General features: G+C 40.8%; 1 protein-coding gene across 1 annotated transcript in view; it reads right to left on the bottom strand.

The window, feature by feature from the left end:
* Positions 1–25,130, bottom strand: part of abat (4-aminobutyrate aminotransferase) — a 61,399-nt gene that overhangs the window by 6,925 nt on the left and 29,344 nt on the right. The window contains exons 3-11 of the mRNA XM_046414789.1: positions 22,778–22,875; positions 19,579–19,608; positions 18,174–18,291; positions 12,318–12,367; positions 12,033–12,113; positions 11,775–11,867; positions 3,022–3,084; positions 2,799–2,862; positions 2,375–2,523 (exon numbers count right to left, since the gene is read on the bottom strand). Coding sequence (XP_046270745.1) covers positions 2,375–2,523; positions 2,799–2,862; positions 3,022–3,084; positions 11,775–11,867; positions 12,033–12,113; positions 12,318–12,367; positions 18,174–18,291; positions 19,579–19,608; positions 22,778–22,875 — 746 coding nt within the window. The remainder of the gene's footprint in view (positions 1–2,374; positions 2,524–2,798; positions 2,863–3,021; positions 3,085–11,774; positions 11,868–12,032; positions 12,114–12,317; positions 12,368–18,173; positions 18,292–19,578; positions 19,609–22,777; positions 22,876–25,130) is intronic.

The following is a 25,130-nucleotide window of genomic DNA, read 5'->3' as shown; positions in this document are numbered from 1 at the left end:
AAAAACCAAAATTCATTATTTGAACTGTCAGTTTTGTATTAAGACAAGACAACTAGACAAGACAACTTTATCTGTATAGACCATTTTTACAAGCACTTTGTCTCAAAGGTCTTTACTTAACATCATATCAACATCCTCTGCCCTTCGACCCTCACATCGACTAAGGAAAAACTCCCAGAAAAACCTTTAACAGGAAAAAATAGAAGAAACCTCAGGGTGAGCAACAGAGAAGGGATCCCTCACCCAGGACAGGCAGACGTGCAATGGATGTTGTACAGGCAGTAAAGTAGTTAACAACATGAGAACAACATTACTAAAAAGACAAATAAAACAAAATCTTAATACAAAGGATTAATATTAAGATTAAAACAAAAGATTAATATTAAGCACTGAGTGTCTCCTTGGTTGAGGTCTGACAGCCACAGGTGCACTAATTGCAATTTTTTGGCCTGATTTTCCAAATTTCCAATGTTTTTGTAAGTGTGACCTACTGATTTTTGCCAGTTCTGATTTTTTCTTTCTAAGAACTATAATTGACAGCATATACAAACAAAATTAACTTGCCTTTAATGTAAAATTGTACTTTAATAATGAAAGAAATTCTTAAACTTTACAGTTTCCACAGAAAACAAAGTGCTCTGCAACTGGAAAGAGCTACAAATAACATTAACTGAAGATAAGTTGTACAACCAGCTTTATCTGGCATATTTTACTTTACCAAACAAAAGCAGGTACAACCAGTGTTGGGAACGTTCACTTTCTACATGAACTAGTTCAAAGTTCAGTTCACAAATTTCTAAATAATCTGTTCATTTCGTAGTTCATAATTGAAAATTTTGAACTACGTTCAAGGTTCCAAAAATGAACTAGTTCATAGTTTCTTTTTTTCTTCAATACGCATCTGCAAGCTATCCTTTGTCAAAATTATTGCCACAGACCACAGACAGTAATTATTTTAGACAGTAACTATTTTATCAGTTTTAACACTGAAACTATCTGTCAGATTCATCTTCGTATACAATTTTGAATCCTTATCCAACCAGGGTTTACATTTGCATTTCCCTAACCCACCAATTCAATCCACTTTAGTGGACTGAATCTCATATTCACTTTCAGTTTCACTGATCATTTTTACCATCTGGGTTAGCACTGACATTTGCATAAAATTCTTTAAAAAAGTCAAATGCCGTAGAATCTGAGCTGTCCGAGCTAGTGCTGCCGTCGTCCATGCTCCATATTTTGATAACATATTCGTTAGTGCTACAGCTATGACAGCTGTTGCCAGGTTGAGTGGTTTTTCCGCTATATGCAGTCATGGAAAAAATTATTAGACCCCCCTTGTTTTCTTCAATTTCTTGTTCATTTTAATGCCTGGTACAACTAAAGGTACATTTGTTAAATATATATATATATATATATATATATATATAATGATAATATAATCAATTATAATATAAATATAATGATAACAACAAAAAAGGCTCATAAGAGTTTAATTTAAGAGCTGTTATCTAGTCATTTTCCATGGTTTTCTTGATAATAACCAAAATCACTTAATTTCTTACATCAATAGCAATGGCATTGTACTGCCCAAAACAGTGCTTTTAGGCATTCCATGTTTTCTTTTCTGTCTGTTAATCACAAGATACACACAGTAGTTAGTACTTGATTGCATAATCATTATTTTTGATGACTGCAGCCATGCTTCTTGGCATGCTCTCCACCAGCTTCTGATTATTCTGCTGTCACAGCAGCCCATTCCTGTTGCAAATATTCAAACAAATTTTCTTTTTTTTTTTTGGGCTTGTGGTTCTCCATTTTGAGTTTGATGATGTTCCACATGTATGAATGAATGAATGTATTAAGGGCTGTATACAGTGTGTTTAGCGTGGGTTTTCACGTGAAAGGCTCTATGGAAATCTGGTGCGCTCTTGAACGAAGTTATATTATGAGAGAGCGCCATTTACAGTAATGTTCACCAAGTGGAAATACAGCACGTTCAGTTCACGTTTGCCCAAAATATGAACGAGTTCATGAACGATTGTTCATTGAACGTGTTCAGGCAACACTGGATATAACAAATTTATGTGACAATACAACATGTCAGTTACCTGTATTATTTTATAGAGAGTTGTGAAGCCTTTAAGGCAAAGGGTGGTCACACCGAATACTGATTTGAATTTATATTTCTCTTCTGTTCATTTTCTACATTTTGTTAATTGATGAAAATGAACTATTAACACTTCCATTTTTGAAACCATTCGTAGTTTAAGTATTTTTTCACACCTGCCTAAAAGTTTTACACAGTACTGTATATATTTTAAATATGTGTCACCGCCATGTATTGTCTGAAAATACAGCACATACACCTTACCTCTTCCAGACAGCGAGCCTCTTCCTGTGCATTCTCTCTGGTAAATTCGTCAAGTGGATACTGCAGTCTTGGGAATGGGGCGATTGGCCAATCAAACGAAGGCACATCCAACTTGTGGATTGATTTGGAGTGTGTTGTTGCCAAACAACCTTAACAAGGCAAAAACACTGTGTTAGACATGAATCTAGTAAGTCTAACTTTTATAAAAGAAAAGATAGACATGAAGATATTATATGTATTTTGTTGTTCACATTACTAGTTTCTGTCTTAAAAATGTATCATTCTAGTATGAAAGGATAACTCTGAAAAGAGCTGCTACGCTCACATATCTGAAGTCTAGCACAGGAGAGAGGTCTATGTGGTCCCCCTACCACACAGCAGCACAGGAGAACAGAAATTAGTTGTGTTTATGTAAGTTAAGTACCCATCGTTCTTCCATGGAATCCTCCCATGAAAGACAAAATACTGAGGTCTGGACAACCTGGGGCCTGAGACAGAGAGAGAAACATAAATAGAAAGACAACACAGAAGAAGTAAAGAAAAGTTTAGTATAATATAGATAATAATCTATCATTTACTCATGATTTTTGAGATTAGATAATCTTTTATTAGTCACACAGTGGGGACTAATAAAGGATTTCACCCACCTGGTTTATCATGCAGGTGCTGAGGTCTTCATCGGATGGTGTGTTTTGGCCTCGCTCCTTGCTCTACAGGAAAAGCAATGTTAGGACGTCACACTGAGATAAAGCTAAATGAACATTTGATTGTTGAGATAACATTTAAGTTTTTATTTCATCAAGTTTTTATCTTGGGAACAGAAAAATGAACATATATACAAAACAAAACTTGTCATTTGGAATGAATGAATGTAATGAAAATCCCTCTAGGGGTTCCAGAGATATGCTCACGGGAATGGGATCTACAATGCTGATACTGATGACATTTTTGCGGACAACCCGCAGTAATACGTGCAACAGACTACAAAATCCATAATTGTTATTATTTTGCCAACACCATCCATCTTCTTCCATTTTATCCAGAACCGGGTCAGGTCGGTCATGACCCAAAGTTCATGACCATAGGTGAGCGTAGGAACGTAGATTGACTAGTAAATTGAGACCTTCACCTTACAGCTTAGCTCCCTCTTTACCACGACGGACCGATACAATAACCGCATTACTGCTGTCGCTGTACCGATCACGTTCCCATCTTCCCTTACTCGTGAACAAGACCCCGAGATACTTAAACTCCTCCACTTGAGGCAGGAACTCTCCTCTAACCTGAAGCCTGCCAACAGTGTGTGTAGTAGTGTAACCATGTTTACCAGCTTTCACAGCGTTTTAACATTGTAGCCTGGCAATGTTTGCTGCAGGAGGATACCATAAGTATTATGAATGCTAAGTAAACTAAATTGCAATTATGCAGCTGTTACTTTTCTGTCAATCTAGTTCACTTAATTTTTCTATATTTATTAGATTACACAAAGATTACAACAGCTTCAGACCTAACTAGAATGCATTATGGATCATCCTAGCCTCGTGTGTTTGAATGTGTTGTCACTACAGAATGCAGTTAACATCTGCAGAGCGAACTGGGTCCTTAAAATCTGAGAGGAATAAAGCAGTAAGTTATTATTGTAATACAAATATGATTGAGAAAGGAAATATAACAAATCACACCATCATGACATAAATAGTGGAAGCGCACAAAACAGTTCACATAAATCTTTATTAAAAGAAAGATTGCTATAACAAATGCCAGACAATTTTTGTGATAAACTTACATAAACTTCCATTACAGTTACCCACCCAATATCCCATAGAGACTGTGTCTGTCCCCCGATGACTTAAATTAATTAAATCAAATACAAAAAAAGGAGTTATACACACTAATCTTATAAAGATCAACACCAACACCCCCATAGCTACAACAAATAGGAGAATTAAATGTGGACTGTTAAATGTTAGATCTCTCTCATCTAAAGCTGTACTAGTAAATGAGTTAATATTGGACTATAATATAGATTTATCTTGTTTAACTGAAACCTGGCTTTGGCCAGAAGAATATGTCAGCTTAAATGAATCCACTCCCCACAGTCATATTAACACCTACATTCCTCGAGACACCGGCCAAGGAGGTGGAGTTGCAGCCATTTTTGACCCAAACCTATCATTCAATCCAAAGCCCGAAGTCAACTACCATTCACTAAAAACCCTTATTCTTACTCTCTCACACCCTACCTGGAAAATAGTACAACCAATTTTTATAGTTGTAGTGTACCGCACTCCTGGCCCATACTCAAAAAATTTGTACAAGAATTTTCAGAGTTCCTATCGAGTCTCATCCTTTAAACTGATAAAGTTATTATTGTGGGAGATTTACCTACATCCACGTGGATGATAGTAATGATAGCCTTCGCGCAGCATTTATCTCTCTCTTAGATTCAATCGGCTTCTGTCAGTGTGTACATGAACCCACTCACTGCTTCAGTCACACTCCTGACCTTGTTCTGACATATGACATTGAAGTAGAACATTTAACAGTCTTTGAACAAAATCCTCTTCTATCTGACCATTGGTGGAACAGCTCCGGCCCATGGTCCAACCACTTCAGGATCCCCTTCAGTTCGCCTACCAGCCCCGCCTTGGAGTGGACGATGCCATCATCTACCTGCTGAACCTGAGTCTACACTCACCTAGACAAGCCGGCAAGCACTGTGAGAATCACGTTCTTTGATTTCTCAAGTGCGTTTGACACCATCAGGCCGGCTCTGCTGGCTGAGAAGCTGACAGCGATGCAGGTGGATGCCCCACTGGTGTCCTGGATCGCAGACTATCTGACGGGCAGACCGCAGTACGTACGCCTGAAGTGCTGCCTGTCAGATGAAGTGATCAGCAACACCGGGGCTCCACAGGGGACTGTCCTCTCTCCCTTCCTCTTCACTATTTACACCACAGACTTTACGCACTGCACAGAGTCCTGCCATCTTCAGAAATTTTCTGATGACTCTGCAGTGGTTGGGTGTATTACTGGGGGGGATGAGAGAGAGTACAGGATGGTAGTGGACAACTTTGTCACATGGAGCGGGAAAAACCACCTACAGCTCAATGTGACAAAGACCAAGGAACTGGTGGTGGACCTGAGGAGGACTAAGGCTCCAGTGACCCCTATCAACATCAAAGGGGACACTGTGGAGGTGGTGGAGGAGTACAAATACCTGGGGGTGTACTTAGACCACAAACTGGACTGGTGCAAGAACGTGAACATGGTCTACAGAAAGGGCCAGAGCCGCCTCTACTTTCTGAGGCGGCTGAGGTCCTTCAACATCTGCAGGACGATGCTGAGGATGTTCTACGAGTCGGTGGTGTCCAGTGCCATCACATATGCTGTTGCCTGCTGGGGCAGCTGCCTGAGGGTGAGGGACACAAACAGACTCAACAGAATCATCAAGAAGGCCAGCCATGTTGTGGGAGAGGAACTGGACTCTCTGACAGTGGTGTCTGAGAGGAGGATGTTGTCCAAAATAAGAACTATACTGGACTTTCCCTCTCACCCTCTCCACAATGTGTTGATCAGCTACAGGAGCTCGTTCAGCAACAGACTCATACTGCCACGATGCACCACAGAGCGACACAGGAAATCATTCCTGCCTGTCGCAATCAAACTGTTAAACTCAGCACTGTGACGGACACACTCACTTGTATATACAATGTACATATTGGCTACTTTTACACATTGTACATACCTGTATTTTTAAATTTTCTTAAAAAATTTTGAATACAGTTTTTGTAAATACCTGTACTTGAGATTTTAGTTTTTGTTTTATCCTATTTTTATACTCTGCACTTTTCTCCTTTCTTGGTCGGGAATACTGCATGTGCAATTGTCTGTAGAAACAAGAATTTCCCTCCAGGGATTAATAAAGGAATTCTGATTCTGATTCTGATTCTGATTGTTTAATAACTTTTGAATTTGTACTATTTGACTTCATACCACCAAGTAAAAACTCCTACACTAGATGCTTGTCTGATAGTGCTGTGGCTAAATTTAAAGAAGCAGTTCTATTGTCATTTACTTCAATATCATATCCTGATAATAGTGAAAATTACAACAATCCCTCTCAAACTGACCATTTTGTGGACAGTGTTGCAAACTCATTAAGGACAACGACAGACTCTGTTGCCCCGCTAGAAAAGAAAGGCATTAACATTAAGAATTAGCATTAAGCATTAAAAGAAACTTGCACCCTGGTATAATACAGAGGTTTGCAAATTAAAGCAAAATGCGCAAAAACTTGAGAGGAAATGGCGTTCCTCCAAACTTACTGAATCTCAATCTGGCAAGACAGTCTTAGATTATATAGGAATGGACTGCCAGAGCAGCCTATTACTCGAAATTAACTGAGGATAACAAGCATAATCCCAGGTTTCTCTTCAGCACTGTAGCCAGGCTGACAGAGAGCCATAGTGCTATCGAACCTTGTATGCCTGTGACCCTCAACAGCAATGACTTCATACCCTTTTTTTAACGACAAGATTTTAAATATTAGAGACAAAATTCAACACCTACTAAACTCAGCTGCTACTGACCTACCATCAAACACTGGTGCCTTAGAAACAGATAATCATCTTGACTGCTTTTCTCCTATTGACCCTCGACAGCTACATTCACTTATATATTCATCCAAGCCAACAACATGCCTCTTAGACCCCATCCCTACTAAGCTACTCAAAGAAGCTCCACCCTTACTTAGCACCTGTCTATTAGACATGATCAATCTGTCCCTGATAACAGGCTATGTACCCCAGTCCTTTAAAGTAGCTGTAGTCAAACCTCTCCTTAAAAAACACACACTTGATCCTGAGGTTTTAAGTAATTATAGTCCAATATCTAACCTTCCATTTATTTCCAAGATCCTTAAAAGAACAGTCGCCAATCAGTTATGTGACTTTCTTCAAAATAATAACTTATTTGAGAATTTTCAATCTGGCTTTAGAGCTCATCACTGCACAGAAACGGCATTGGTCAAAGTCACAAATGACCTCCTAATGGCATCAGACAAGGGACTTATCTCTATCCTTGTACTGTTAGACCTTAGGGCTGCATTTGACACCATTGACCATTCTATTTGATTACACAGATTGGAACACCTAATTGGCATCAAAGGAACTGCACTGAGCTGGTTTCAGTCCTGTTTACCAGATCGATCTCAATTTGTTCATGTTAATGATACATCGTCCACACTCACAAAAGCTAGTCACGGAGTTCCCCAAGGTATATATATTGTTAACAAAAATCTGCCATTACAAAAGGTTTCACAGAAACAATATTTCTGAACTAAGTATGAACTATACTATAAATGGGTATCATCATTGACTGAAAAATTATTAATACTCTGCTAAGCTATTACAAAAACTTGGAGTACAGAAGCTTTGTGGGGGCTTTCTCAGCCGGACAGACTGAGCGGTTCTGTCTGCCTATGTGGTGCTATGGACAGGCTGGATCCGAGAAAACCTTCTCAAGGTAGAGGTCCAAGAGCTCATCGGTGTAATCAGTAGCATAAAATAAGAAGATTTTGTATTCTTTGTGAATCTGTCCACTGCACATTTGTTTTTCTTTTTTAATTAATTCTGTATTATTTACATAGTTTTCAGTATTAGCCTCTACTTATTATGACAGCTACAACTATTTTATATTATATATATTTTGCTTGCTGTATAATGGCTGTCTGCACATTGTATCTCACAGGGTCCATTTAAACCAATGCCTACACAATGGGGAACAAACAAATAGATATCCCATAACCATTTATGCAAGTAATCCAAAGTATTCCATTAGAATTTTTACAGTATTTATAGTTTTGATAGTTGGCCAATGCGAGCTTTACACCACAGGCAGTCAGTTACATCTGTAAGCAAAATAGTGATGAAGTTGTTTCATTCTGCGCCGTTATTTACTAAGCATACAGAATGGACAGTTAAAGCATTATCATTGCTTAAACATAAAGAAACAATAATCCTGTTGCTACAGAAGCAAGAAAAAATACTATTGGGGATACTAATCACATGAGAGTGAATCGCTACTCTCTGATGTTTCCAGGTTAAAAACCTGCACAGCAAGAGAAATGGGTCGCATCCTAAATAAATTAGGGATTGCACTGCTGTAGCCATATTATACTCAGTTTGCTCAGAGACTATGTCTCCGCTCATTACAAAACAAACACACATAGTTTCATACATACATATACGGTTAACTCAAGTTCATTTTACATTGAAATGAGAAAGTTAACGGGGGACTGCAGCTAATAACAGATAACTTTACATGTGATATTTATCTCAGCTGTTAGCGTGATTATTTTTTAAATACTTTAATTTCCTTTAACTGCAGTTTTACCATGGAGTGTTGGTATTGATCCCTCTTTAGCAGCAGTTTCTGATCATCTTCAGCGTTGTACTGACCCAGATTGTAGAAGCAGTCGGGCAAAAATTGGCTAATTAGTAAACGCAAACAGTTTTTCTTTTTTTTGGCGAGTGTTGTTGGGATGTTGCCATCAATAAATAAAGTTAATCCACACAGCTTTTATGTCCTGTGAGACTGGAGGGCAATAAAGCAATTTATGCTAGTCGATTCAACCAAAAACAGAGCAGTTCCCATGCTTAGCTCTAACCTTCGACATAATGCTTGCTGGTCCTGCATTTGAGAGCTTGCGAACTTGCACAAAGGGAGATCTGTGGGTGTAGATATTCATTTATGGCCGGGCCTGACTACTGCCACACCTGTTCTCAATCAAGAAATCACTTAAATAGGACCTGCCTGCCAAAGTGGAGTAGACCAAAAGATCCTCAAAAGCCAGACAGCATGCTGCGATCCAAGGAAATTCAGGGACAAATGAGAAACAAAGTAATTGAGATCTATCACTCTGGAAAAGGTTATAAAGACATTTCTAAAGCTTGGGACTCCAGCGAACCACAGTGAGAGCCATTATCCTCAAACGACAAAAACATGGAACAGTGGTGAACCTTCCCAGGAGTGGTTGGCCAACCAAAATTACCCCAAGAGCGCAGCGATGACTCATCCAAGAGGTCACAAAAAACCCCAGAACAACATCCAAAGAACTGCAGGCCTCACTTGCCTCAGTTAAGGTCAGTGTTCATGACTCACCATAAGAAAGAGACAAAAATGGCCAAAAAGAGTTCCAAGATGAAAACCACTGCTGAGCAAAAGGAACATGAAGGCTTGTCCCAGTTTTGCCAGAAAACATCTTGATGATCCCTAAGACTTTTGGAAAAATACTCTGCGGACTGACGAGACAAAAGTTGAATTTTTTGGGAGGTGTGTGTCCTATTACATCACACCAACAGTAAAATATGGTGGTGGTAGTGTAATGGGGCTGTTTTGCTGCCTCAGGACCCGGAAGACTTGCTGTGGTAAATGGAACCATGAATTCTGCTATCTACCAAAACATCCTGAAGGAGAATGTCGGGTCATCTGTTTGTGATCTCAAGCTGAAGCGCACTTGGGTTCTGCAGCAGGACAATGATCCAAAACACACTAGCAAGTCCACCTCTGAATGGCTTAAGAAAAACAAAATGAAGACTTTAGAGTGGCTGTGGTATCATTTCTAAGTAAGTGGTGATGAGCTAGAGTTGTAGTATGCAATGCCTTACGATAGCATGAAGTAGTCATGTTACGTTCTGATTATGATTGAAAGAAAAGCAAGATACAGTTGTATTAAAAAGGTACAACTGTTTAAGGGCTTGTAAGCTATGGAAGGTAAAAACTGTGTAGTTGTGAACTGTTTATGATAGTTAAACACTGTCTATGGTAATAAAACACTGTTTATGTAACCTCATTATAATCCCCGTAAGTCTGAAAAGAGCATCTCATTGTAATCTTGTATAAAATAATTATTTTTAAAAAATATTAAACAAAGAGGCCTGGAAATAATGGTGTCTGATGCCAGCAATAACTTAGGCTAAAACTGGAAGCAGGCCAGGGGGAGAGAAAAATTTGTGCTTCAGAAGTAATTAAAAAATAAAGTGGAAAACCCCTGAAACAGCCAAGGAATAGACAAGCAGGTGCAAGATAAATTAAAATGAAGCCTATGGAAAGTCCGCAACAGACCCAGGACAAAAAGATGACTTAATGGTGTAAAAATGAAGATGGTAAAGGGATGGACAATAGGTGTGGAAAGATCCAGACCCTAAGGTATATAAGATGAAGCTTCCAGCCATTTTATTCAGAGGCCTCCATGTGTACACAGTATGCACTGTGTACTGTTATATTTTTTGTCGACATTAAAGTGTTTTCTGGTCAGAATCCCGTCTCCTGCTGATGATTCTACTGGACTTCGAGAGAAGATTTTTTCTGAACAATTTTCTGAACAATGTCTGTGGCCTTGAGCCTTGGCTCTGAGTCCACGCGACATGGCCTAGTCAAAGTCCCGACCTGAATACGATTGAGATGCTGTGGCATGACCTTAAAAAGGCGTTTCATGCTTGAAAACCCTTCAATGTGGCAACAATTCTGCAAAGATGAATGAGCCAAAATTCCTCCACAGCACTGTAAAAGACTCATTGCCAGTTATCGCAAACACTTGATTGCAGTTGTTGCTGTTAAGGGTGGCCCAACCAGTTATTTGCTTTAGGGGGCAATCAATTTTTTCACACAGGGCCATGTAGTTTTACCTTTTTTCCTAAATACCTTCATTTAAAAATTGCATTTTGTATTTATTTGTGTTATCTTTGTCTAAAATTTAAATTTGTTTGATCTGAAATATTTAAGTGTGACAAACATACAAAAACAATAAGAGCTCACGAAGGAGGCTAACACTTTTTCACACCACTGTATGTCCCCTTTAATATTATATCACCATCCACACCACTTACATTATCTTACCTTTTTCTTAAATGCCAGGGTGCTGGCTTGCATAGTTTTTTTGCTGCTTTCAGTGTAACTCAAAGTGTAAAAGTATAAGAATTTGGTCCATAAATCTGTTTTTTTACAAGAACCGCTAATATCACAATGGTACTAAATTCAAAATGCTTCTTATTAACAGTAGTGGAACAGATCATGCAGCTTTGATTTAGCTGTCTTACTTGTTCCACGTCTCAATGAGAGATATTTTGACTGGTGGGTAAACAGGAACAACAATAATAACGACAACAAAAATAATAATAATAATGATGATGGTGATAGTAGAATTTCCTTTAACTGTTGTATCCAAGTTGTACTAACCGTTATACCCTACTGACCCAAGGCTTTAAAGTCAAAATATTGTCTGTTGCATCATGAATTCTGATCTCAAATTTTAATTTTTTCCCTGCCTAGCATTTGTTTTTCTACCTTATTTTAGACCATGGAATAGTTAACAAAAACCCACTGCACACGCACTCACCCTGTACCAGAAAAACATTGCTTTGTAAGCATTTTCGTTGGAGCAAGATCCACAGGCCATTGTCTGGACACGTGTCATTCCACTGGGAGCCACCTGACACGAGGGAAGACAAATTGTAGTACTGTTGTTTAATAAAGCATATATATGTATATAATTGTGCACAGTTTCAATACAACAATAATAAAAAAACAAAAATTATAGTATTTGATGATTGTATTTGAATTCTGAGTTGTAAGTTTGTGTGCCCGTGCCACTAACAGAGAGCAGACTTTCAGTGAGCTTGTCTGGAAAGTTCTCAGGTGGCAGGATTCCCAGGGCAGGGCGGTTCACAAATGTACTCTAGAAGATAGAGAGGAAACCCTGATCAATTAATTGAAACACACATACAGACACGCACACACACACACACATACACAACAATCAAAAATCATCAAATCAAAATTTTTAAGTCAATTATCTTTGACTTTCTATACTCTTAAGCTTGATTTTATATGCTAAAGTTCATAAAATAGATTTGTGAATGTGTATGTGAAGGTGACCTACCAGATTGTTGGGATTGGACATCAGTTTGAGGAGGGCAGGGTGGTTGTATCCTGAGGGAGAACAGAATGGGATTGAGAGTGGATGGAAGGAGAGAAAACATTTGACTGAACAACTGTATATGTGTAGTAGCCAAAAGGCCAAATTGTGTAACTTAAAGGATGTATTTTGACCAAAATAACTCCCAGATTCCTCATGGTGCTGATGGAGGTGTGTGCTTTCCTGCATGTACAACATCCATTTCACGTCTGTCCGTCCTGGGTGAGGGATCCCTCCTCTGTTGCTCACCCTGAGGTTTCTTCCATTTTTTCCTGTTAAAGGTTTTTCTGGGAGTTTTTGCTCAGTCGATGTGAGGGTCGAAGGGCAGAGGATGTTGCTACGATGTTATGTTAAGCCCTTTGAGACAAACTGTTTGTAAAAATGGGCTATACAAATAAAGTTATCTTGTCTTGTCTTGTCTTGTGTGTGTGAGACTGTGAGTGGATACTGGTACTTCCCTTAAAGCTAAGACTGTAAAGTATAATCTTTTGTGGTCGCACACATGATAATAAAGCTTTGAATCTTGCATCTTAATAAACTGATCTGGCTGCCTTATGTAAATTGCAGTACTGCTACTCTTCTGACCAGCGCAATGATTACAATAAAGGTTTCCATGTATTTGAGGTTCGCTCAGTTTTAACATTGTATTCTTTCAATAATTTGACTCAGCTGAGTAGGATAAAAGAACACCAGCCTGTGCTTCATTCGAAGCTTTTTCTGCAGAGTTACGCAAGGTCTTCGGGCATGGGGCTCATTCTACTGATGCTAGTGGTCTTTTAAGTCTACGCCAAGGGAATAACTACGTTTTTGACTTTTCCTTTGATTTCCGCACTAAGACCTGTCTAAGTGGATGGAACGAGGGAGCTCTTTGTGATGCCTTTCTGCATGGGCCGGCGGATTACATCAAGGATGAACTAGTGTCTCACGCCCTTCCATCCTTCCTCGACGACGTCATTGCCCTAACGGCCAACATTGATCTGTGCATCCAGGCTCGCAGGAGAGAGAGACAGCAAAGGTCTTCAACCAAGTTGCCTGCCCCCTTATCACGAGGATCTGCTTCTGATTTGCCCCAAACCATGCCCTGTGCTGAGTCCTCGTCCAGCAATTCTGAGCCCATGCAAGTTGGTCACACCAGTATGACTCCTGAGGAACGGGAGCAACGTCACAGGGCCAATCTCTGTGTTGTGGTCGGCCAGGCCACTTTATCTCCCAGTGCCCAGAAAAAGGGAGGGCTCATCAGTAAGAGAGGAGATACTGGTGAGTCCATCCTCTTTCAAAGCCTCCTCAGTTTTTGATCGTCCTCTTTTCCTAGCTAAGCTCCTTCTGCCTGAAATTGCTCAAGCTTTGTCCTCATTAATCGATTCTGGTGCTGACGCTAACATAATTGATGAAGAGCTAACTTACCAGTTGGGTATTGAGCTATTACCTTTGCCTGAACCTGTGCCCGCCCAAGCTCTTGACGGTCATCTGTTAGGGACGGTCACTCACTGACCAGACTGTACCAATCAATTTGCTGATGTCTGGAAACCATCATGAGACCATTCAATTCCATGTCCTGCCCTCACCTCGCATTCCTCTGATCCTTGGCTTCCCATGGCTTTGCCGCCACAACCCACATATAGACTGGTCAGCAGGGGTAATCTGAGGTTGGAGTTCTTTCTGTCATCAAGTCTGCCTCACACAGGCAGCTGCTCCATCTCACTCTTCCTATGCCTTCCTATGGCCAGCCTGATCTCTCTAAAGTCCCACCAGAATACCATGGTCTCTGCGACATTTTTAGCAAGCCTCATGCCACATCTCTTCGTCCTCATCGGCCTTATGACTGTGCCATTGACCTTCTACCAGGTACCTCTCCCCATAGGGGACGACTCTTTTCACTCTCTGGCCCTGAAAGGGAGGCCATGGAAACTTATATTAATGATTCCTTGGCAGCGGGAATCATCCAACCATCCTCATCCCCTGCTGGTGCTGGATTTTTTTTGTCGAAAAGAAGGACAAAACCCTCAGACCCTGCATTGACTACAGAGGACTCAATGACATAACAATAAAGAACCATTATCCATTGCCCCTAATGACCACTGCTTTTGAACTTCTCCAGGGGGGCAGTGTTTTCACCAAATTGGACCTACATAATGCCTATCATCTGGGCCGCATGAGACAGGAGGATGAGTGGAAAACGGCGTTCAACACCCCCACAGGCCATTATGAGTACTTTGTTATGCCTTTTGGTTTAACTAATGCCCCAACTGTTTTCCAGTCATTGGTAAATGATGTACTTTGTGATATGTTAAACCATTCTGTTTTCGTTTACCTGGGCGATATTCTGATCTTCTCCAAGACTATGAAGGAACACATTCACCATGTCAAAGCTGTCTTGCAACAGCTCCTGGAAAACTCTCTTTTTGTCAAGACAGAGAAATGTGACTTCCATCAACCCTCAGTGTCGTTCCTGGGCTACATTGTTGCTCAGGGGAACCTACAAATGGATCCTGCCAAGGTGTCAGCCATGTCAGCTTGGCCCGTCCCTGAGAACAGGAAACAGCTGCAGCACTTTGGGATTTGCACATTTTTATCAGAGGTTCATTCGTGGCTATAGCACCCTTGCAGCTCCCCTCGCGGCCCTCACTTCTCCTAAAGTCACATTCTCCTGGACTCCTTCAGCCAGTCAGGCTTTTGAAACCCTCAAGACCCGTTTTATCACTGCCCCTATTCTCAAGTTGACCGACCCTGAACGACAAGTTTGTTGTGGAGGTGGATGCCTCTGACATAGGTGTGGGAGCTGTTTTGTCTCAATGTTCGCTCAATGTGCCAAGCTCGACGGTCCCTTTTTTTCACAAGGTTTAATTTCTCTCTATCCTAGGCCCAGAATGGGCCTGGCCCAGAATGTTAAGCCTGATGCTCTGTCACGCCAGTTTGTTAAGGACAGTTCCCCGGTGGAGTCAGCACCCATTTTTCCTCCTTCCTGTCTGGTCGCCCCTCTCTTCTGGGACATTGAGGACAGGGTGAAGGCCACCTCTGTGGATCAGCCTGGACCTAGTACATGCCCACCTGATCAATTGTTTGTACCTGATTTGCTAAGGTCAGAAGTTCTACAACGTCACATTCTTCCAAACTCACCTGTCATCCTGGTGTACTCAGAACCAAGGAGTTTTTGCAACGACGTTTGTCCATGTTGGAAGTCCAACATGGACAAGGATGTATGTGAGTTTGTTGAAGTTTGCCCCACCTGCAACCAACACAAACCATCACATGTCCATGGTCTCACATATCTCTGGATTTTGCCACTGGTCTTCCCCCCTCGGCAGGGAATACCACCATCCTCACCATAGTTGACAGGTTTAACAAGATGGCACATTTCATTCAACTTCAAAAACGCCCATCCGCTAAAGAAACGGCCGAACTCATTCTCTTGCATGTCGTCCGTCTTCATGGCATCCCAGTAGTAGAGTATCTGATCGTGGTCCCCAGTTCACATCCATATTCTGGCGGAAGTTCTGCAAATTGATGGGGGCCTCTGTTAGCCTATCCTCTGGTTTTCACCCCCAGTCTAATGGCCAGATCGAGACGAAAAACCAAGAAATGGAAGTCAGCCTCCGCTGCCTTGTGTCATCCGACCCCTCTGCCACAACACCTTCGTCAGCTCAGCCAACACACCTGGGCACAGGCCCGCAACTCCCTTCAACGCTCCACTGATCATTATGCAACCAGCATCACTCTAAATTCGCTGAGTACCAGGTGGGACAGAAGGTTTGGCTGTCCACTAAAGACCTGCCTCTCCGTGTTGAGTCTAATAAATTTGCGCCCAGGTTCATAGGTCCATTTCACATCCAGAAGATTATCAATCCTGTTGCAGTGAGACTCCCTCAGTCAATGCGCATTCATCCCACATTCCATGTCTCCAGAATCAAACATGCTCCAAAAAGTCCCTTGGTACCCGAGACCCCCCCTCCTCTTCCTCCCCGGTTGACGGTGGTCCTGTTTATGCTGTCAGACCTCTCCTTCATTCCCACCGCAGAGGGTGGGGCATGCAGTATTTGGTTGACTGGGAAGGCTATGGCCCTGAGGAAAGGCCTTGGGTTCCTGCCAGTTTTATTGTTGACCCGCATCTTATTGCTGATTTTCACCGTGATTACCCTGACCAGCCCAGTCTCTTCCTCTGCTGCCCCTCCTGCCCTGCAGTCGCACCCCCTACCTTCAGTTCTGTTGGATGCGGGACCTCAGGGCAGCCAGGACTACCTTTTGGTAAAGTCGTCTCTGAATTTTCCCTTCATTTTTTGAAGAAGAAATTTTTTGTTGTGACTTAATCTTTTGCAGAAGAGGTTTATGTTATTGGACCTTTTTGTGGAGGTTTTTTTTAGAAAAAGCTTTTTTTTTGTTTGTTTGGCTAAATTTTTGCTGAAGAGGATTTTTGTTATTTAACCCTTTTGTGGACATCTTTGACCTGCCCCACTCCCTGGCTGACGTTTAACTGCCTCTGCAAAGCTTCCCTTATTAATAAAGAATTAATAAAGTTTTTTGCTCCTTACTGACTTTGTCTCGTGTGTTGCATTTGGGTCCATATAACTTCCTGGTTTCAATCTACATGTGGAATTCTTTTAACAGTTCCACAAAATATTGACTAATGCATAAAAAGTAAAAGCCATACTTGACAAAATGCTATGAGCTATATGAGCTTGGCCCGATACATTTTAAAAAGAAATTATCTGGTGATGTAGTTGGATTACCTTGGCATCCAGCACCACAGTAAGAAATCTGGGAGTTATTTTTGATCATTATTACCTCCAGGCTGGACTATTGCAACTCCCTTTTATCAGACCGCCCCAATATGTCCCTAAAGACTCTCCAACTAATCCAGAATGCTGATGCATGTGCACTGACAAAAATTCACATTAGAGAGTATATTATATTTCTCCTGTATTGGCTTCTTCACACTGGGTGTCTGTAAAGTTCAGAGTAGAGTTCAAAATTCCCCTCTTCACATACAAAGCCCTAAATAGTGAAGCGCCATCTTATCTTAAAGAGCTCATAGTATCTTATCATCTAACTATAATTCTATGCTCCCAGGATGCAGGATTCCTTATGGTTCCGAGAGTCATCAAAAGTAGAACGGGAAGCAGAGCCTTTAGTTATCAAACTCCCTTCCTCTTGAATCATCTTCTGGTTTCAGTCTGGGAAGCAGACTCCCTCTCTATGTTTAAGAGTAAACTTAAAACCTTACTTTTTGAAAAAGTTTATACTTAGGGCTGGCCTAGGCTGGCCTCAGTAGTGCTGCTATAGGCTTAGACTGCCAGGGGACCTCCCATGATCCACTGAGCTTCTCTGTCTTCCTCTAATTCTCTTTCCACACATACTCATGTTCCATTAATACATGTCACTAACTTGACTTCTTCCCTGGAATCTTTGTGCTTTCTCATTTCGTAGGTTCCCATGGATTGTGTCTGTACTTCCTGCTGTGGTCCTGCTTCACACTGACGACTTATTATTATTACTACTACTACTACTACTACTATGACTATTATTATTACAATTGTCATTATTATTGTTAATACTGTTATTGCCATTCCAATACTCTGTTGTTATCACTGTTGCTATGCATCTCTGTATATGTTTCTGCCTTCTGATGTTTTTCCTCAGACAGACAACTTTTGTTGTGATTTGGTGCTATATAAATAAATTGGACTGAACTGAATAGAATAGAACCTGGTATGTATCACAGTATTTATCAATACTGCAATATAAAATGATATAGACTATATAGGTAGACTATTTTATCCATGCTACCACCTCTTACAAGCTGCGTTTAAATGGTTTGCTACTAACCAATTGGGATGGAAGAGATCTGAGTGTAAATATCCAGCATGCGGTTGCTGTCCACATCCACCAAATAGTTCCCCCTGCTCTCCTCATAGTTACAGAAGAAGTTGACTGCACCAACATTCTGGGAAGAGACATGATAAGAAAAGTATACAGTAGTACTGAATCTTCCTGTACTAACTTGGTAGCAGACAAACATGAATAACAAATGTACTTGAAATGACACACACACACACACTGAACAACACAACAAAAACATAACACCAGTCAAAACAAAGCATACATATAATGGTGAGAGTGGTACAGTCAGTATGAATATTCTAAACCCACTTGACCCTAACTTCATAGGGAGCTGTTCACATTGACATTTTCTTTCAGAATAATGCAGGATCAGTATATAAACACATATTTTGTCTAATGAAATACACCTATCAGCCATAACATTATGCCTTCTAAAAAAACTTTTCTCACAACTGTTGCCAAGTTCTTGCTTACGGTGGTTTTGTTGGGTCTGTCTGTACTAAAAACTAAATTTAAGAGTTTGATCTAGCATCCAAGGCTAACTGATGCACTTGGGGAATGAAGGCTGGCCCCCGTTGTCTTAAAAAAAAAGTAGTAGCTGTAGCTCAAATTGCTGAAAAAATTCATGCTGGTTCTGACAGAAAAGTGTCAGAACACCCAGTGCATTACAGCTTGTTGCTTATGGGACCATGTAGCCCCAGAAAAGTCAGGGTGCCAATGCTCACCTGAGTTGATTGCCAGAAGTACCTGTGAACGTCACAAGTAGATCATGGATCACTGATAGAAGGTGGCCTGGTCTGATCAATCATGTTTTCTTTTGCATCATGGATGGTCGAGTGCATGTGCATCGCTTACTTGGAGAAGACATGGCACCAGAATGCACTTATGCAAAGAAGGCAAGCCAGCAGAGAGAGTGTGACGCTTTGGGCAATGTTCTGCTATGAAGGTTCAAGAAGTTTGAGGTCAGTAATGAGTTTGAGGTGTTGGCTTGGTCAGAACTCAGTCCAATTGAGCATCTCTGACATATGTTGGACAAAAAAAAGTCTGATACATGGAGATCCCAAATTACAACTTGCAAGACTTAAAGGATCTGCTATAGCTTGGTGCCAGATACCACAGCGTACCTTCTGAGGTCTAGTGGAGTGGGTCAGTACTGTTTTGGAGGCAGAAGGGGGATATATTCAATATTAGGCCTTCATAATGTTATGGCTGATTGGTCTAGTCACTTGACAGCAACCACGAAGTCATAATTTCTTTTAATGACTTGGCTGCTGGATATGAAAAAATGAAATTCCACTGAAACAGCAATTTCATACTTCTGTACTTTTGTACATACTATATACATGACCATTAGTATGGAGGCACATACAAATACACAATGTCAGCTCACCTGGATGTCTCCCAGTTGTTTCATTAGCTCCTACAAATTGAAAAAAAATTTCATCAGTTCTACCTGAGGAACGGATAGTGTATTGATTTGTGTGTATGTACAGTCATGGAAAAAAAAAATTATATACCTTGGAAATACAATTAAGCTTAAGCATGTCAAATAGGGCATAAAATATTATGGAATCAGCTGCATTGTTTGTTGTGTTCATTGTATTCTTCAGGTAATATACCTTTAGTGGTACCAGGAATTAAGAAAACAAGGGTGGCCTAAGAGGTCATTTCATGTCATAAGCAGCACTGCACATGGAAAGGCCTTGAGTGGTTTCCTGCTTACATACAAGCTGTAGCACAACTCAGAAGTTGTCAGCTCTCACATAATGCCTAAAACAAAAGAATTATGTGAAGCCACAAAGGCAGCTATCTTGGCACTGCTGGAAATTGGCATGAATGAGAGACAGGTAGCCAAAAACTGATGATCTCCAAGACAGTCATTCATTACACCAAGAAAAAGCAAGCCCAAACATGGTACTACCAAATTGCTAGCTGCTCGAGGCAGGAAACGTCTTTCTACTCCATGAGACGACCGTGCACTCATCTGTTCCTGTTTCAGGAATCGTCGTCAGACCTCCAGGGACCTTAAAAATGAATGGGCACTGTCGAAACCAACTTCTTAAAGCTGGTCTGGAGTCACACAGGGCACGGAAGGAGCCCTTCATCAACGAAAGGCAGAGGAAGGCCCGGTTACTCTTTGCTAGGGATCACAAGGATTGGACTGTTGATGACTGGGCTAAGGTTCTCTTCAGTGATGAATCCAATTTTGAGTTGTTGCCCACGCCAATTTACTCGTTAGGAGGAAGCCTGGAGAATCCTACAAACCAGACTGTCTTGCCCCTACAGTAAAACATGGGACTGGGTCGGTGATGATCTGGGATTGTTTCAGTATGGGTGGAGCAGGGCAAATGCAATTGTGTGAAGGGCGAATGAAATCATATTTATCAGATATATTTCACTTTGTTCACGTTAATGATTTTTCCTCTTCACATATAAGGGTTAACCTCAGTGTTCCACAGGATTCAGTGCTTGGGCCGATCCTGTTCACCTTATACATGCTTCCTCTAGGAAATATAGCTGTTAGCCAGGCTCCAAGCATGTCTTAAGGACATAAAGGACTGGATGACCTCCAATTTTTTATTATTAAACTCAGACAAAACTGAGGTCATTGTTCTAGGCCCCAAACATCTTAGAAATAGAATAGCTGATAATATTGTCTCTCTGGACGGCATTACTTTGGCCCCCAGTACGACTGCTAGGAACCTCGGCGTTATCTTCGATCAGGACGTGTCATTTATTCATCACATTAAACAAATCTCTAAGACCGCCTTATTTCACCTCCGTAATATTGCTAAGATTAGGAGCGTCCTCTCTCAGAGTGATGCTGAAAAACTTGTTCATGCTTTCGTTACTTCTAGGCTGGACTACTGCAACTCACTATTGTCAGGATGTCCAAATTACTCTATTAATAGTCTTTAGCTGATCCAGAATGCAGCAGCTGGAGTTTTGACAGGAATCAGTAAAAGGGATCATATCTCCCCCATCTTAGCTTCTCTTCACTGGCTTCTGGTAAAATTCAGAATAGACTTTAAAATTCTCCTACTTATATATAAGGCCCTAAATGGACTAGCCCCATCATACCTGCAGGATCTAATAGTCCCATATATTCCCAACAGAACACACAGAGTGCAGGTTTACTTGCAGTTCCCAGAATTCATAAAAGCAAGCTATCAGGTGACAGGCAGACACCACCTCCACTTTTAAGACTGGACTTAAGACCTTTCTGTTTAGTAAAGCGTATAGTTAGCCTCAAACAAAGTGTGTAGGGCTGGTAGGCATAGTTACTGTCACTTCTTGATACAGCCACAGGTAGAATAGGTCTGACAAACCATTAATCTTTAATCTCTATCGCAGCCTGGCTACTATAGGCTTATGCTGCCGGGGGACACAAACATGATCCACCGAGCAGTTCCCCCACCTCCCCAATACCACCACCATCTCTAATCCCCCACCTACTCTCCTCTCCCCTCATCAGAACAACATATAATTCATTATTTTATATCACTAACTGTGCGTCCAGTTCTCCTCGTAGTTTTGTGTCTCTCCCTCCCTTTCTTTCTCTCTCTGTATCTTTCTGCAGGTATCTCTCCATTCAGATCTACTTGTTGAACTGCATCCGGCCCTCTGACAAACCCGATGTCTACTGTCAACATCTGCCCATGTCATTCTTCTATGCAGTGCTGTTTTAACAAACGTAAACAACATATCAGCTAAAAAACAAATACATACAATACATAATCTTCAGAATTCCAATTATAACAACCTGTCATGTCTGTCCTTTATAATTTATGATGTTCATTGCATGTATGTTTCTTTCTCTCGCTTTCTTTCATCCTCTCTGTCCTGTCTACCTCTTCTTCCCCCCCTTCACCTGGCCGACTATCAGCAGGATAGTTCTCCCTTGCCAGCCGGGTCCTGCTCAAGGTTTCTCCCTGTTAAAAGAGAGTTTTTCCTTGCTACTCTCTGCTTGCTCAGGGGTTCAGGCTCAGGGTCTCTGTAAAGCATCTAGAGACAATTTTGACTGTATAAGGTGCTATATAAATAAATTGAATTGAATGACTGGATTTTCCAACAAGACAATGCCCCTTGCCACGTAGCTGCTCAATCACCAGATCTAAATCTAATTGAAAATCTGTGGAACATCATCAAACTCAAAATGGAGAACCACAAGCCCAAAAACAAAGAAAATTTGTTTGAATTTTTGTAACAGGAATGGGTTGCTGTGACAGATGGAGAGCATGCCAAGATGCATGGCTGCAGTCATCAAAACAATGGTTATGCAATCAAGTACTAACTACTGTGTGTATCTTGCGACTAAAAGACAGAAAAGAAAACATGGTATGCCTAAAAGCACTGTTTTTGACAGTACAATGCCATTGCTATTGATCTTGGTTATTATCATGAAAACCATGGAAAATGTCTAGATAACAGCTCTTAAATTAAACTCTTATGAGCTATTTTTGTTGTTATCATTATATTTGTCCAAACAAATGTACCTTTAGTTGTACCAAGTATTAAAATGAACAACAAATTGAAGAAAGCAAGGGGAGTCTAATAATTTTTTCCATGACTGTAAGTCTATTTGTTACTTGTGATCGTGGTCCAGGGACTGAAGTTTTCATGGAGGGTCCATCATAGTCAAACTCCACCTGAGTCTTAGGTGCTGCCTTGCTGACATATCTGCATACTGGTGGAGAAAAGATCAAAAACAAAAATAAATAAAAGGTAAAGGCTGCACTGGAGTACAAAGCAGGTAAAGTATAATTAATAATTAATTAATGAATCATATAATTATTTTGAATAAAGTCCAGATACAAACAGTTCCATGCTCACATATTCTGACTACGCAGTTTAATTGCTACAGGGACAAAACTATTTAACAGCCGAGTAGTCTCTGCTTTGATACTCCTGTATCTTTTCCTGGACACCATTCGCGTGAACGTGTAAGAGAAGGGGTGAGTAGAGTCCTTTCTGATGCTGTCTGGAAATGCAGCGCTGGGTGTAAATGTCCTGCAGAGATGGGAGTGAGGCATCACTAATCTTCTTAGCAGTTCTCAATGTTATGTTCACTTTATCTTCTGCTGTTTCCTAACCAAGAAGAAATGCAGTAAGTGAGAATGCTCTCAATCGAGCCTCTGTAAAAGATGGCCATGGCTGGAGTTGGTAGGTCGACTTTCTTCATTTTGTGGAGGAGGTGAAGTTGCTTTTAGGCCTACTTAATGACAGTAGTTGTGTTGTCACTTGAGGTCAATTGATGGATATCAGATGGACCCCAAGGAACTTGGTGCTGTGTGTTCTCTTCACCTCAGAGCCACAGATGGTCAGTGGGTAATGGTGCCTATGACTGGATCTCCTAAACTCAATAACCATCTCCTTAGTCTTGTTGATGTTGAGAGCAAGGTTGTGTTTTCCGCATAAGGCTGACGGCCACTCCAACTGACTCCTGTATGCTGACTCATCTTCATGATGAGACCTACCACTGTAGTGTCGTCGGCAAACTTTATGATGTGGTTGGTGCTGAAACAGTGTAAACAGTAAGGGGCTCAGAACACACTCTTGGGGTGATCCTGTGCTCGCTGTAGTGGTTCTTGATGCAACGCTGCCAAGTCGGTCTGCTGTTTCTCCATCAGAAAGTCCAGTATCCAGCTGCAGATGCCAGGATCCATGCCCAGCAGCAACAGCTTTCTTATAAGCTGTTTTGGTAAACCAGTGTTGGATACTGAAGTGATATCAATCACCTGGCATAAGTATTTTTATTTTCAAAATGAGTCACTGTGAGGTGAAGCAGGGTGGAAATAGCATCATCTGTAGACTGATTCACTCTAGCAGGGAGACCGGGATTCCGCGGTGAGAAAAAGATGTTGAAATTATCTGGTAGGGAGGAGTTGTTAGAAGTTGACCATAAAGTCGGCTTTGTAGCATGTAGCTGTCTGGAATCCTTGCCATAAGCGCCCTGTGTCTTGGTTTCAGTGAAGTGACTTCTAAGCCTACGTCCATATAGCCTTTTTGCTAACCTTATGCCTTTTTTTATCAAACAAACAAATCTTTCATAACTTGTTAATTTAGATTCAACTAAGTATATGTCAGTCTGGTTAACAATGTCTGTCTAAATGCCTAGACTTGGTTATTGAAATGATCTGATAACGGGTATTGTGCATTACTTGCATATTGGCAAGTAATGTCATTGATTATAGGGAATAATCATTGAAATAAATTAGTGTATTTGTTATACATGTAAAATCGGGGCACCAACCTGTCACCAGTGACCAATAGCCAAATTAATGCGTAGAAGTAACAGTCTCTTATGAGCTAATGAAGGGTGAATCCAAGCACTGACTTTTGAGAAACGAGCTGTTATCACAAGTACGTTCACACTGACCACAGACAATGACAAGTTAAATTATAACAGGATTTATTAACATTGCAACAATTATCAGAAGATAAGTATTATTTTGTACTAAACACTATTATAATCCAATTTTATCTGCACACATTAATTACTAACTACGATAGGTAAACACAGGTACATTGGCGAGAATATATATCTATATATGTATATGTGTGTGCATATATAAAGATCACCACCTCAGTTTTGAGTCCCACACTACCACCACACAATAGCAGAATCAGTAAACCAAAGTTTATCTGGTCAGGTATTGGTCTTTTAACAGGTGATATGTGAGCTCACAGGACTGGTAAGAGTGGGCGATCTGTAACACAATAAATGAATGCAGCACGTACAAGTTACAAGTCATAAACAAATAACTCTATTCTAACAATGCCTCTGCCCATACATAAGCCTCTTACTGTGTGTTGCTCCGATCCCTCTGCGTTTGGAAAGAAATAATCTGTGTGAACGTCCACAGTGCTGAACAGTCCATTATCTTGCTCTTCTGGCAATGTGGCTGATGCGTCCCTCTGCGACAGAGGGGAGGATCACGG

This window comes from Scatophagus argus, chromosome 16 (genome assembly GCF_020382885.2).
Source record: "Scatophagus argus isolate fScaArg1 chromosome 16, fScaArg1.pri, whole genome shotgun sequence".
NCBI lineage: Eukaryota > Metazoa > Chordata > Actinopteri > Scatophagidae > Scatophagus > Scatophagus argus.
The sequence above is the reverse complement of the archived record's forward strand: the minus strand, read 5'-3'. Positions and strand labels throughout refer to the sequence as shown.